This window comes from Seriola lalandi, unplaced genomic scaffold (genome assembly GCF_002814215.2).
Source record: "Seriola lalandi dorsalis isolate HSWRI2012SDOR001 ecotype SW California unplaced genomic scaffold, Sedor1 jcf7180002053598, whole genome shotgun sequence".
NCBI lineage: Eukaryota > Metazoa > Chordata > Actinopteri > Carangiformes > Carangidae > Seriola > Seriola lalandi.
Window position 1 is genome coordinate 17,191 of NW_019524151.1, and position 14,491 is coordinate 31,681.

Consider the following 14,491-nt stretch of genomic DNA (forward strand, 5'->3'; position numbering starts at 1 on the left):
GGTAAAATCGCCTGAATCCTCAGTTGAGGGGAACATGCAATTCTACCCCCGGTTGTATAATGGCCTATGTCAAAAGTGTGACTCTTTTGTTGAGTTTTTTGTGTTTCCTGAAAAACCTGAAAAAATGACTTAGGCCATTATTTTAAGAGGGTGTCGATATATTTATTTATTGTGAGCGTTTTCATTTTCAGGTTTGCATTTGGAGCTTGTGAGTCACACCTGAGCTGAGTGTCGGCAGGAAAGCTTTGCCCTTTAGCAGCTGAATAATCTGCCCGGCAACAGGCTTGAAGAAGTCCAGCACCTCGTCAGGCAGAGGGATGAACTGGAGGAACTGGCAGAGACCCTTCAGCCCCCTGAACTCTGGGTGATTCTGGAAGAAACAAACACAGGTTAGAACAACCAATGACTAATGACTGACGAGGGCATCGTGTTTTAAACTCCCTGTACGAATCCTGATTCTGACTCTTACTTCATATTCATAATTTGATTTAGCTCAGCTGTAAAGAGTTTCTGGCCTTCAACTGAAACAGTAACAAACCTGTATATTTTATATTTTAGTGAAACCTGTCACTGTTTTCTGACCTGCTGTCTTTTTTAATTTGCTGTAAACTCCAACACTTCCTCCATGTTCCCTCCTGTTCCTGTTAAGCTTTTAATTTGAAACATTCGCAGGAAGTTTCATTAAATGTGTTTTTACTTGTAAGTCATATATTATACTTGTAGTTTGCCGTGGTCGGTTTGTAAATGATCAGATTTTCCTTGAAGGCATCATTAACGTAAAGTCTCTGCTCATCTGTTCATCAGGATGTAATTATATATATTATATATATAACACGGTCTCACAGTGAAGACATCCATGGCGTGGAGGAAGAGCTGCGGTATCTCAGAGCGAAGCCACTGGTTCCAGGAACTGTCTCTGTCCACGTCCTCTCGGGACGAAGGGATGTCAAAGTCACCTGTGGAACAGAGTCAGGTGAGTGGATTGCTCCGCCTCTCTGTGTCTGAGTGGACACCTCTACCACCTCAAAGTCCGTCCTCACCTTGGACGATGAAACGTAAGCCGAAACTCCGCAGGGGCAGATAGGCGAACACGGGCTGTTTCTGAGGCTGGCATATGATGTCACTTCCTGTGTTGTCGCTGCACAGCTGGAATGCCAGGGCGAGTTCGGTCGACTCAACGTTCTCTTTGATCTGAAGGTGAAACAGATACAATTCAAATTCAAAGAAGCTTTATTGACATGACCAATACATGACCAATACATGACCAATACATACAAATAATCTGACGCCAGCGAAAAATGTACGAAATCTAAAATAAAAATTTTATTCCATATATTTAAAGGATTTTCAAAATATAAAGAATGTGAAAAATTGTGTAATTTTCAAAATATACAGTAAATTATAAAGAACAATAAAAACCTAAATCATAAAGCTGCTCATCAACACATAAAGTTTCTCTCTCTAGATTTTGTGACTTTTAAAAACCTTTAACGGCTTTTCTTCATAAAAGCATCTGGTGACAATCAGCAGCCAAACGGGGCCCCGTTAGGGAGGTTTCCTATAAAGATGTCGCTGCTAATCGGCCATTGGTTGTTTAAGGAGGAGGGAGCTGCGTTTTGAGACACTGCTGTGGAGTAAAGTTTGTCGGCCCTCGGGGGCCCCCCCCCTCTGACAGTTGCCTGTTTGTTTATTACCTTCTTGGGCTCCAGCGTAGTTTTGACGACCAGCCAGCGCTCCACGCCCTCCGTGTGCTCCACCTCCAGCACGTCGTGACTCAGATCTTTTCGAGTCATGGTCATGAGACGCTTCTCACTCTGCGAGATGGAGTAAAAACCAGGTGATTCCTCGAGACCTCTGTGAGGTTTGACGCAACGACTTCACCTGTGTGTGTAGGTAGGGGAGCTACCTGGTTGTAGATGATGATGGAGCGCAGGCGGTGCAGGAAGAGCAGCAGGGAGGGGTGCACGTCATGAAACAGGTTTCTGGTCTGATGGCTCTCAGATCGCAGCGGGAGGCAGATCTTTGTGGTCCAGCTGGAAGTTAGAAAACAACAAATATCAAACAAGATTCCTCTGATTCATCCAACACTCACTCGAAAACATTTTCAACGTGACGTAACAGACAAACAACAAAGTTAATCATCAACTTATTGGTAGAAATACTCTTATAACGCGGAGTATTTACAGAACATCCATCGTCAATGTTATTAATCCCTGTGTTTCTCCTGTAACCTGATGTGATTGACGTTCTTCAGCTGAGCGTCCAGAGGCCTCTCGTCCTCAGTCCAGTGGGGGAGGATGTATCCCATGGAGCCGCACGTCCTGTCGAAGCGTAAGTGGAAGCCGTTGGAGTGAATCTCAGGACAGTCTGTGACCTTAAACACCGACTTGAAGCCGATGCCCTTTTGTCCTGTGAAGTAGCACAGTGAGGATTATTAAGAAGCTGTGATATATTTTCAGTAAGGAGTAACTGAGACGTCATGTACGTTCGTACCGATGTATCCGTATTTGTGTTTGCCCTTGGTGCTGCAGCCCACGTCGCAGATGGCCTTGATGTTTCTCTCCTGGAAGCCGATCTCGTTGTTGAGAACAGTGATACAGTCTTTCTCCACCACGAAGGCCAGTGACGGAACGACACCGACCTCTGACGGGTAACTGTTGTCATCAGCGTTCTGAAAAGAAGGGAAAACAAGAAGAGGGAGTTAAAATTACATTTAAAAAATTACGTTACTGAGATATCAACAAAATAAAATAACATGCAGATGTCCAAAGTCATAACCCTAAACATGGTTCATTATAACTAGGTTTCATGATCAGCGTGTTAGCGTGTTAGCGTGTTAGCAGCCACCTGAATGAGCTCCAGGACAAAGTGTGTGTCTTTGCTGTAGAGCTCCGTGGAGAGTCGCTCCAGGCTGCGGCCCAGCCGGTCCTGGTGAACCTGCATCAGCTTCTGGCCTTCGGCGGTCAGCTCCACACCGATACCAAACTCATTCTTCCTGAGAGACAGAGGAAGAGACAGATCAGCTGAACAAACCACGTCACCTGAACGGACACAGCGAACGTCACTAACGGTGGTAAATAAGAACCGACCTGATGTCCTCGATGACGGCTCTGTGGCGGTCCGATGTGGTCTCTGATGGACAGCTGGTGCCGTCCTTCTCGTTAGAATCAGACGTGTCTGACTGCTCCTCCTCCTGGCCTCCTTCAGCTTCGACGCTGACGTCCGATGTCTCTCCGTTAGGCAGTGAGGCCAACTCAAACAGCTCCTCTTCATCCTCTTCCTCCTCAACCGTCACGTCCTGCTCTCCATTCACTAGAAGAAAACATTTAACAATTAAAACCTGAAGAAGGGAAAGTGGTTCGGTCCTCATGTCTGTGTGCGCTGCAGCCACCTTGTGATGGACTCTGGTTGAGCTGGGAGGAGACGAAGCCGTTGTCCATGACGTCCTCGTCTTCACTCATGTTCAGGTTGGACAGACTGCTGCTCTCAGAGTCTATTAAATTAAACTGAAGTCAAACAGAAGAAGAAAGAAAATTAGAAGAACAGTCATGACAGAGAAGCTGTGTGACACGGCTACACATATACTATGTACTGTATGTTACGTGTTGTATCACACCACACACAGAGTGCTGGTGTGGATGTTGTTTGTTTTTACTGTGTTTCTCGTGTTCTGACCTTGGTCGGTTCCACGGGAGCCGTGTGTGAGCTGCAGCCGTGGCTCTGAGGCGGGTTCAGTTTCTTCTGGTAGTCTTTGATCCAGTCCGTGATGCCCAGCAGGATGCCCAGCCGATGCAGACAGTTCATGTGCCTCGGGTCGGACTGGGCCACGGTGATCAGGACCTGTTTAGACTTGGCCTGGCCCAGGACGCGGGAGAAAGGCTCCAGAAACACCTGAAGTCACATTTGAACGGGAACGGAGAAACGCGTGTTAATCAGGAACTGAACCACCTGAGCTGCAGGTAAAAATGAGTCACAAGGATCCGTTTACTGTCTGATGTAAGAAGAAGAGAGTTTAACACAAACTGACCAGCAGGCCACAGAGCTGCTGGAAAAGTATGTGGTTGTCATGACAACGGTGAGACTGATAACCTCCTCCTCAGCAGTTCATTATAGCAGATTACATTCACTGCCCACTCCTTCAGGACACCCTGAAGAGATGCAGTTTGTTTGTTTTTTGTTGGTTTGTTTGTTGTTGTTTTTCTGAGCATCACAGTTAACGACGCTACACTCCGACGTGTTAATCCTGAATACACACATTATTATTCTGAGACATGAATCATGAATCTCTATTTCCTGTTTTTCTGCCACAGGATGAATTTAACAGCTTCCGTGTGGAAAACCTGCTCTCAACGCTACGACACCACTGTTAAAGTCTAACACCCTGCCTCACCTGCAGAGCACCTGTCCTCCTATTAGCCACACCCAGGTGGTGATATGCCTCCAGCTTTCCGTCTGCAAACCACTGTGAGTTGTCACTACCCTTATTTGGTTAAGACTACAGCAGTTATTTGGTTAACCTTTTATTGCTGCGTGACCTTTGAATGTTTATTTGTGTTACGTTTCATTAGATTCCTGTTTCACACCCTGGAAGGGAAGAAGGAAAAGGTGGATGCATAAATGACGTAAGAGGAAGTAACGGCTCGATTTACTTTAGTTTATCGTTAGACATTTTAAGTTGATGTGTAATTTTACTTATTTTGTCTTCATGTATTTTAATATCTCATGTACAGAAAAAAATCCTCCCTCCATCCATTCATCCTTTAACCATTAAGCATCTTGAATTGTGACAAATAACACTGTTGGACCGGCTCCTTGACCCTGTGATTAAATTATACAGGAAGTGTCTGATCAGATCATGTGATGTACGTGGGCCGTGCAGCGTGACCGTGTGACCGACCTGCTGCAGCAGAGCCTGACATGTTCTGGCGGGGATTCGTGTCAAACAGGCGAGGAGGAACTCGGCCACTCTGCTGTAACACGACACGTCGTCTTCAGCCCGAGACAAATCTGACAAACACACACCGTGTTTTAGTGACGATGAAACGTTAGAGCAGCGTTGAAACATGATGATTTATTAATTCCTTCTTTGCATCGCTACCTTCTTTAGCCACGGCTGCTGCCAGCGAGCTCTGCATGTGATTGGCCAGGAGGGCTGTGGGAGCATTGACGATCCCATCAGCTACCACCATGGACACCAGATGACCAGCAGTGCCGACAGGGTCAAGGGTCATGGCGGCGCTGGAGAAATGCTTGGCTCCCGTGTGTGTGGTGATCCTGAGCAGCGACCCTGGAGTGACCTCCAACGCCTCCAGGCCGGTGTTAGCTGTAAATACAAAGAGCGTCGTTCACATATTAGTGGTACGTATCATTATCTGGCAATATTAAGAACATACAATAAGAATTATTGGGACTTCTACCTGCATGTCTTTCGATGAACTCTTTGAGGGAGCCGTGACTGGGTTTAAAGATCAGCTCCCACTGGCTCCACTCACTTAAATCCTCCAGCAGAGGGCAGGACAGCAGGCTGGCCAGCGCCTGCGCCTTAGACATCTCACCCAGACGCCCCACCGCCTCAGACCCACCATCAGCACTGTTCACGGGAGGGAGAGGGAGACAGGCCGATAAACCTTTTATTCATCAAAAAGTTGAATTAGGGGCGTCGTTTGGCGTAGTGGTCTAAGCAGGCGCCCCATGTGTAGAGGCTACAGTCCTCGCTGCAGTTGGCCCCGGTTCGAGTCCCGCATCGGACGGCCTTTACTGCATGTCATTCCCCCTCTCTCTGCCTCCTCATTTCCTGTCTCTCTCCACTATCCTGTCCAATAAAGGCGCAAAAGCCCAAAAAACATATCTTTAAAAAGTTGAATTAATTAAAATATTATTTTATCCTTTTTAATAAAATCTTAAAATGTCTAAAATCCCCGAGTGTAGAAAAATGAATTTAAATGATTTTAGTATAAAAACTTTTTCCTGAATGAACTGTAGATAAAGACAGTGATGAAACAGGAAGTGGAAGATGATGGAGTTAGTTTGACCTTGTGCTCGTTTCCTCATATATTTGCATGTTCATTTTCATATTAGAAAACAAGTGCTAGCACTTCAAAATAAAACTACCCTTGTAAAGGATTTATAAATGGTTTCTAATTCAGTTGTTAACACTTTATAAATCATAAATAAACAATTAGAAACAAGTTATAACACAGTTTTCATACACTGATGCAGCTCACTATTTGGCAAGATGAAGTTAATGCTAAACTCATTAAACTTACTAACGACTTATTACTGGTAAAAAGGAGCCTTACATTAAAGGGTGAAACACATCATTTATTAATGATACGTCTACACTACTGCTCTAGACTACAACACTTCTAACCTTGATTTGCTGTGTTTGGCAAACAGTGCAGACTCATAGTAGACCTGGCTCAGTCCTCCTCCCGCCAGGCCTCTCTGGCGTTGGACCAGACCAGCCAGCATCTGCAGAGATCCGTGGCCCAGGTCCCGACTGTCCCGGACCCTGTAGTGGGACCTCAGCGCTGACTCGATGTAGGAAAGCTGCGAAAAGGAGACGGACGATGAAACTGTTCCTGTCAACTCGTAGATCAAAAAGAAAACGTATGAACTGAGCGAAGAGGAGCTTTATTCTGTCTGTGTGAAGGACTGACTTCATCTGGATCAGTAGATGTGACGTCACTACATTGTTTGATGAACTCGAACACGTCTTGTCTGCTCGGTCTGAACCCGCTGCCCCCAGGCTCCATGCCGCCACCGCCCACAATCAACGAGGACCCCAGCGTGTCCTGCAGCAGCTGCACGAAACCAGAGACATACAGGAGGAAGACGACGTAGATTATTATCTCACCGCTGTGGCAGCATCAGGAGGTCACACACACACACACACACACACACACACACACACACACACACACACACACACACACACACACACACAACTAGAATCATCTCCTCGTGGTTGTTTCCTCCGCCAACCAGACAAGCTACAGTAAATATTGTCTGAGTCTTCTTGAGTTACAGAGTTGAATAATTGCTAGAAATGTTTTTGCAGAACATGATGATGTCACAGTGAAGTTGACCTTTGACCTTCTGGATATAAAACGTCATCACTTCATTTTATCCTGCTTATCCCATTAGTTTATGAATTTGTGAGTTGTGGCCAAAAACGTGTTTTGTGAGGTCACAGTGTGCCAGAAGTAGCGTTCCTGGTATACTGCATTCACAAGAACGTGAGATCACTGTGACATTGAACTTTGACCTTTGACCACCAAGGTGGGCATGAAAAGAGATGAAAAACATGAAAAGGCATGAAAATAGATGAAAAACTACCTGACTGTGTTTCACCAGGAACTCCAAGAAGCTTCCCTGCTCCAAAGACAGGAACTCTTTGACCTGGAAGTGTTTGGTCAACTTCCTCTCAAGGGCGGCGACGTGGGCCAGAGTGACGGCTGAGCTCTGAGAGGACAGGCTGTCTTTAACGTACTGCTTCACTTTGGCTGAGAGACACAGAGCAGAGCTGTCAGTCAGTCACACACCGACACATCAGACCCTGTTTCTACATGAGGCAAAAAACCCTGCTACCTTCACTGGGGAGGGACGTGGCGGGTTTGTCCTCTGTCGTCGTCTGTGCGCCGGTTTTTGGCGCCTTGTCTTTGGGCACCAGGTCCTGTGGGACGGCCAGGGAGCCGCCGCAGATGGCCAGCTGGAACAGAGCCTTCGCCAGTCGGTCACCCGACACCTGCAGCAGGAAGCTCTGGACGTGCTGGATCGGAAATCAAACAGAGCCGCGTGTCAGACAATCACCTCGAGATTCACACAAGATCTGTCACCTGATTTAATGCATCAATAAAACCAGTCATATAAAGAATATTGTTTCTAAGAATTGGTAGTTAGGGGCGGAGTCAGACACAGCTCACTCTGAGCCTCAGAAACGCTCTTCAGAAACCTGTTGTTACGTCCGTCTTTATTTACAGTCTATGCTTTTAGACAAAGGTGTGTTTCCAGCTTTCTACCTCATAAATAAATGGAGGTGATAATATAATGTCGACCTGTGTGTTTTAGAATGAGTGTGACTATAATGATGATGAAAAACGGCTGAAATGTCACAGATAAGTCGGATAAATTCACAAGTCGCCGTCATGATGAGTTTAATGTCATCCAGTGTTAATCAGTTCAAAACAAACTTATTTTCTAGCGCCTTCATTAAGGGTTAGGAAATGATGAAGCGTGACGTTTTATTTATCGGTTCAGAACTGGAGAGAAGCTGCGTAACTGCCCCTGATGGTTCCCACACTGCCACCGAGCAAACACTCTGATGCATCTGAGAAGGCGTAAGATTCAAGAGATTCGGGGCCCCCACCTTGGTCATCTTAGGACTGAACACCCCCTCCGCGTTGGAGAACACAGCCAGAACCACGTCGGCCGCCGGCATGGAGGCGTATTTCTTCCTGAGGTCCAAGCCGCCGCTGGAGGAGAAGGCGCTCGCTCCCTGAACCGGATCCAACACGCTCTTCTTGATCTTCCTCAGCTGCTCCTGGGTCTCCTCCACCAGCTCCCTCTGGATGACCTCCCGGGCCTGCTCCATGATGGCGTGCTCACAGCGACTCACCTTCAGCACCGTCTGGAGGGGAAGGCCGGGGGGGGGGGGCATTTCATTATACGTACATTATTTTCTAACCACTGCAACAACAAACACTAAAACTGTTTCCTCAGATCAGTTGCGTTGGTGTTTAAAACACAAACGCATCAGTGAGAGAAGATCCTGGACACAGAGCAGGAGAACTGAACTCAGGTGCTTAACATGATGAACCGACATTAATCTACATATAACCTTCACGCTGTCAATGTTCAGTCTGACTAATGATGATGATCTGTGAATAGCTAAATCTATCTATCTATCTATCCATCAGGCTTGAAGTCATGTCTCTTACCGATATGGGCAGCCCGACACTGTGGATCCTGATCCCCAGCTCGTAGGGGGATTCACAGTTGTAGTGGTCGGCCAGATACTTCATGAACTCGGCCAGGTCGACTTTGGGCTTGTTCTGCTTCCTCCGAAACACACGGAGTTGCTACGGAAAAAGAAAGAGAGTGGAGACGTTTGGGAAAAACGTTAAATCAAGTTAAAATGTTCGACAGAGCCCACGGTCATTAAGCTACAGGAAACTGTCAGTTAAATAGATGACAACTGTGGTAATAGGAAATTCACCAGTGACTTCTGATGACAGGAAAGCTCCACATTTGACCGTCTGCACTGATTTGGTTCATGTGAGTGTCATCTTTAAGCTGCACACCGTGGTTCACACTTCACCATAGCAACCTAAGTCACATGGGTTTATTATTGCTGAGCAGCTTGAGGTCATTTGCGTTATTGTCTTCCTGGTTTAATTCAAATCTGACTCTGGAACCTGGACTTTCTCCAGATGGTTTGTTCTGGTCATCAATGAGCTTATGAGACGTATTTCTACACAGTGTAATAGAAAAATCACATTTTGTACTTTGTACGACCCAAGACATAAATCTGTCCTCACACCTGTGCTCCTGCTGTCTGGGACAAACTAAGGAGCTGCTCGTCCTTGAACACGCAGCTGTTTCTCCCTGACAGTTTTGATAGAACCCAGAGTTGTTCACACACACACACACACACACACACACACACACACACACACACACACACACACACCCACACCCTGACTCTGCCCTCTCCGTTCATGTTCATGTACGTTCTTTGTTCGACATCCGTCTGCAGTTACACTCTGTTGTGACTCTTCACTGACCCTTTGCTCACTTCTTATTGATAGACACAAAGACAACCTGGTCATTGTGTCAACTCTTTATTTTTAGATTCCCACCACAACATAATTATGGAATATAAAACTTTAAAACTTGGCTACAAAGCTTAATCAACAGTCACAGAAATATAACTCTTATGTTTATGAACAACTCATCCACTAAACCTCTGAGTGAACGTGAGTCGTACCTTCAGGATGTCTATTGTCTCGATCTGGTGGATGTCATCGTCCTTGGTGTTGCTGTCGATCTTGAACATGCGGTGGATGAGCGGGAGTTTGCAGAGGGGCCCCAGGTTCAGCTCTTCGAAGCGCTTCTTGTCCTTCAGACCCGCCAGGGACTGGCCCAGCTCGTACAGGGTGCAGATGGAGGTCACTGCTTCAGTGGACTGGAACAAAGAAGCAGTGAGACTTCATGAGCAAACACACACACCCTCATAAACACAGGTCAAGAGTAAATGCACCTGTTTGCTGACCTCTATGAACATGTTGATCTCTCTCATGATGTACTGGAGGTCTTTCAGAGCTGGAATCTTCCAGGGTTTGATCCATGCAGATTCCAGGGAGGAAATCTGCAGCAGCACACACACCCTGGATATCACCTGGACACAGGTGTGGGATCAGAAATTAATTAATAATGAAAAGAAATCCAACATTCAAGTGACCTGCAAACGCACACAGGCAGTGTGTTCCTGGTGTAATAGAAACCATAAATTCATGGAGGTGTTGTTTTATTGAAAATTTCCCTCTTTGGTCCAATTTCAGTACGACTTTAAAGTTTTCTAACATTTATAACACTGACCACGTCACTTACTTGAAGAGTTATTCTTGAGTTTTGCTATTGCTACATAGCTAATGTGTCACATTCACTCATTCACACACTCATTCATATCATGCATCTCTATCACACACACACACATCGATGACACATCAGGGGCTATTTGGGGTTCAGTATCCTGGAGGACACGTGACTATGTGGACTGGAGGAGCCGGGGATCGAACCACCGACCTTCTGATTAGTGGACGAGCTGCTCTGCAGGTCTCACTGAGAACCTCAGCCACCGTTGTGTTTACAACACAAGACGTTATAATACGTCCTCTGAGCAGCGACATCTGGACGCTGCAGTGACTCGGTATCGGAAAGTGACGACACGGGCCGACGCTTACGTCATACTGTAAAGTATTATTTTTATATTTGTATAATATCTTTTTATTGTTAATGTTTATTGGAAAATGTTTCCATTAATATTTCAGCTACCTGACCTGCAGTATTTATGTAGTATGCTAAGCTAAGCTAATCGCCTGCTATATGAGGATGAATCATCAATCATCAATCACAAATTAAACAGTGTCCTCCTCCTCCTCCTCATCTTCCTCACCTTCTCCTTGGTGACCAGCTCTCCCTGTGCAGCGATCTCTCGGATCACATCCTCCATCAGACTGTTGACCATGTCCTGATCCACGGGCCTGTTCCTCCTCCACCCTGTCACCTCCTCCTCCTCCTCCTCCATGGCCTGCAACGCCCTCATATTATCTCCATGCACCTCTCTCAGCTGTGCGTGATAAGCCTCTTTAAAGACGGGGGCACTTCCCCCTCTCGGGGCGGCATCTTTCACTTTGCTCTTCTTCATCTCTGCCCCCAGCTCTGGAAACTCGGAGGCAGAGAGGAAGTCAGAGGTGACGTCCGGTGGCTGCTGCTGCTGTTTTTCAGGCTCTCTTGTTTGACTGTTTGCTTCTGTGGAAGGACATGGTGACACATTTGTTTCATAAGCTCAGATATGTAACTCTGTTTTTATGCAAGGGGAGGGATGTTGTCTTGTCTACTGCCTACCTGCAGTTGTCTGTGATACACCTGTGTTGCGATCTGCTGCTGGTTCAGCCGGAGTGGGCGGAGTCTTAAGGCACGACGCCTCCCAGTTGTTGTACAGAGACATGTACTGTGAGAGAGGCAGCGGCTCACCAAACTGATCCAGGTAGCAGGTCTGGAGCTGCTCCATCGATGGAGTCCTCAGCTGGTACTTCTTTATCACCTGCAACATCAACACACCTTCACTGAGCAGCTGAGTCACATCAAGCACAAAGGTCAGCAGGGGTAATTGCGTTGTGTGCTGTAAAGGTCAAAGGTCAATTTTTAGTTTAGATTAGTAAGTTACATCCAAGTGAATATCATTTTATACTTTTTAAAGAATTGTTTATGAGTTTAAACTTGTTGATCATTGATTTTCTATCTGTGACTCATTGCCATGACACGGACAAAAGCAAATACAAAACCAACCACATCTTTGTCAGTATTAACACCACACCCACAGTGTCAATAATCTGCATGTGACCTGACATTTACAGCTGTAGTTTCAAAGGTTTCTCAGTACATTAAAGGAGCTACACGGAAACTACGCCTGAACCTTTGTCACAGGTGTACCTGGCTGAACTCAAGTGTCTCACCTGCACAGCCAGAAGCTATTAAGACCCTGTTCCTCTCACTCTCTCTGAGCAGTCATGCAGATTCATTAACTTACACATCCTCTGCATGTGTTATTAAAACATACAGCTGGTGTTTTTGAATCTACAGAGTTTTATACATCTGGCCAGTGGACTGTGATTTTATTTTGAGCTTTAATGCCAGTCTGACTCTGTGTCATGTGAGCAGCAGCCTGGCTGTTCACACATGAAGCTCAATTCTCCACCAGTCAACAAGTGATTCTGCTTCTCTGTTTTAATCACACGTAGAGCTGATCTTTATAAAAAAAGCTCATGACTTTGTAAGTGACAAAGTCCCTGGATCAGTGGTGCGCGCTTCTTATGCAACAGTGAAGTTACAACTAAAAAATAGTCCCCAATAAATACACAGTTTACTCCAGTTGTTGTTAATGTTTGTTAAAAACTCCAGTACCCAACTGATTCGTGATGTTATTGAGCTTAAAAAAAACAACTATGGATCTGTGACCAGTTTTTATACATTTCTGTCCATAGGACCCTATGGGCTCGTGGCTGAGTGACGTACACGCAGCAGAGAAGTCAAAAAGTATTGAGTGAAATCTAGTGGTCATTTGTTAATTCTGTAAGAGTAAGTAACTCTGAAGACAGATGTTTATTCTGCAGCTTCTCGGACACAGAAATAAGGTTTTATACAGTTAGTGATTTCCTCAAGACTACGACCTGTCTTCAAAATGCAGTTAAGCTAAGCTAAGCTAATGACAAGAGTAACATCGCAGAAATATTTTAACATTGATAAACATTGAGTGGTTCATATATTTGTCTTCGTAACTGACCTCTAAGACCCTCTGGTACAGCTGCTGCTGGGTCAACTGCTCAGCTGGCTTGCACACGGCAAAGAGAGGGTTGACAGGAAGACAGTGGGTGGAGAATAAAGATGCAGTGGGAGGCAAAGGAGGACCAACAAGACTGATTCCTGTCTGAGTGAGAGGCACGGAGTGAGGTTTGACATCTTCCTGTGGCAAAGTAAGAGTGGGGGTGCTGCTCCTATCTCCAACTGATCCAGCTCTCTGGGGAGTTGTGGGTCTGCTGTCCAGTCCAGCTCCAGCTCCAGCTCCAGCTCGACTTCCACACCTATGGTCCCTGTGAAACACCAGTTCCCCTTCCACAACCAGATCCCTCTCCAGAGAGGCCACCAGGCTGATCATGGATTCGAAGCCCAACCTGGACAGAGTCAGGTTCTCGTGGTATGTCTGGCCGTAGCATACTGCCAGTTTTTTCAGTGGGATCCCAGCTTGGTGCTGCTCCACCATCACCACTAAATTCTCCAGAACCTTCTTCCTGCCCTTTTTTCTTGATGCTCCAGCTGATGCTCCAGCTGATGCATCAGCTCCAGCTGATACTCCACCTCCAGCTGATGCTCCAGCTGATGCTCCAGCTGCAGCTGATGCTCCACCTCCAGCTGCACCTCCAGCTCCAGCTCCATCTCCATCATGGTCCCTGTGAAACACCAGTTCCCCCTTCACGACCAGATATCTATCCAGAGACGCCACCAGTTTAGGCATGGAGTTGAAGCCCAGGTCGGACAGAGTCAGGTTCTTGTGGTACGTCTGGTTGTAGAACACAGACAGTTTTTTCAGGGGGATCCCGGCCGGGTATTGCCTCACCATGGCCACTATTTTCTCCAGAATCTTCTCCATGTTGAGCAGTGCTGTCAGGGAAAGAAGACACCACCATTATACACTGCAGAGTATTTGACCGGTCGTCTGTGCTCTCACCAATAAGTTTCCTACAGTGTATGTGGTTCAAATAACGTCCTTTAAAACACACAGAGGGATACAACAGAGAATGATCTTAAATGTCAAAGAGGGAGGGAAAATACTTCTCAACATAAACTGTCAATACTGGGGCTGCCAACTAGAGAATGACTGCCTGGCTTTGGATTGATCTACATTTCTGCATTTGTCTTAAAAAATGTTCAGATCTTAGTCTAAGATATGAATCGATCCACTAAGTTATGATGTACGGCTAGTTAACAGTCAGTCGTCAGGTAACACTCAACAACCTCAGGCTCCTCGGACCGAGAAGAAGAAGAAGCTAACTGCTAACTGAAGACACGACAGGTGAGGAGAGCAGTAGAAACAAAGATCGAAAGAGCGACCAGGAAAACTTTCAGATAAAACTGCAACATCTGCAAAAGTCACCAGGAGGACACCTGACCTGTGACCTCAACACTAAATCAGTTCGCAAAGCAACATCTC

At 46.0% G+C, this 14,491-nt stretch overlaps 1 protein-coding gene across 1 annotated transcript in view; it reads right to left on the bottom strand.

Moving 5' to 3' along the window:
• The window catches only part of LOC111651359 (uncharacterized), a 33,637-nt gene that overhangs the window by 14,904 nt on the left and 4,242 nt on the right, over positions 1-14,491 (bottom strand). Inside the window, exons 2-26 of the mRNA XM_087172691.1 lie at positions 13,067-13,941; positions 11,629-11,827; positions 11,177-11,532; positions 10,274-10,399; positions 9,989-10,186; positions 8,940-9,080; positions 8,369-8,629; positions 7,591-7,771; positions 7,339-7,505; positions 6,660-6,803; positions 6,371-6,549; positions 5,418-5,590; positions 5,099-5,323; positions 4,898-5,007; positions 3,676-3,891; positions 3,392-3,506; positions 3,090-3,312; positions 2,848-2,995; positions 2,494-2,671; positions 2,232-2,409; positions 1,907-2,033; positions 1,695-1,814; positions 1,041-1,191; positions 844-956; positions 220-370 (exon numbers count right to left, since the gene is read on the bottom strand). Of these exons, the coding sequence (XP_087028817.1) occupies positions 220-370; positions 844-956; positions 1,041-1,191; positions 1,695-1,814; positions 1,907-2,033; positions 2,232-2,409; positions 2,494-2,671; positions 2,848-2,995; positions 3,090-3,312; positions 3,392-3,506; positions 3,676-3,891; positions 4,898-5,007; positions 5,099-5,323; positions 5,418-5,590; positions 6,371-6,549; positions 6,660-6,803; positions 7,339-7,505; positions 7,591-7,771; positions 8,369-8,629; positions 8,940-9,080; positions 9,989-10,186; positions 10,274-10,399; positions 11,177-11,532; positions 11,629-11,827; positions 13,067-13,930 (5,044 nt within the window). The 5' untranslated portion in view covers positions 13,931-13,941. The remainder of the gene's footprint in view (positions 1-219; positions 371-843; positions 957-1,040; positions 1,192-1,694; positions 1,815-1,906; positions 2,034-2,231; positions 2,410-2,493; positions 2,672-2,847; positions 2,996-3,089; positions 3,313-3,391; positions 3,507-3,675; positions 3,892-4,897; positions 5,008-5,098; positions 5,324-5,417; positions 5,591-6,370; positions 6,550-6,659; positions 6,804-7,338; positions 7,506-7,590; positions 7,772-8,368; positions 8,630-8,939; positions 9,081-9,988; positions 10,187-10,273; positions 10,400-11,176; positions 11,533-11,628; positions 11,828-13,066; positions 13,942-14,491) is intronic.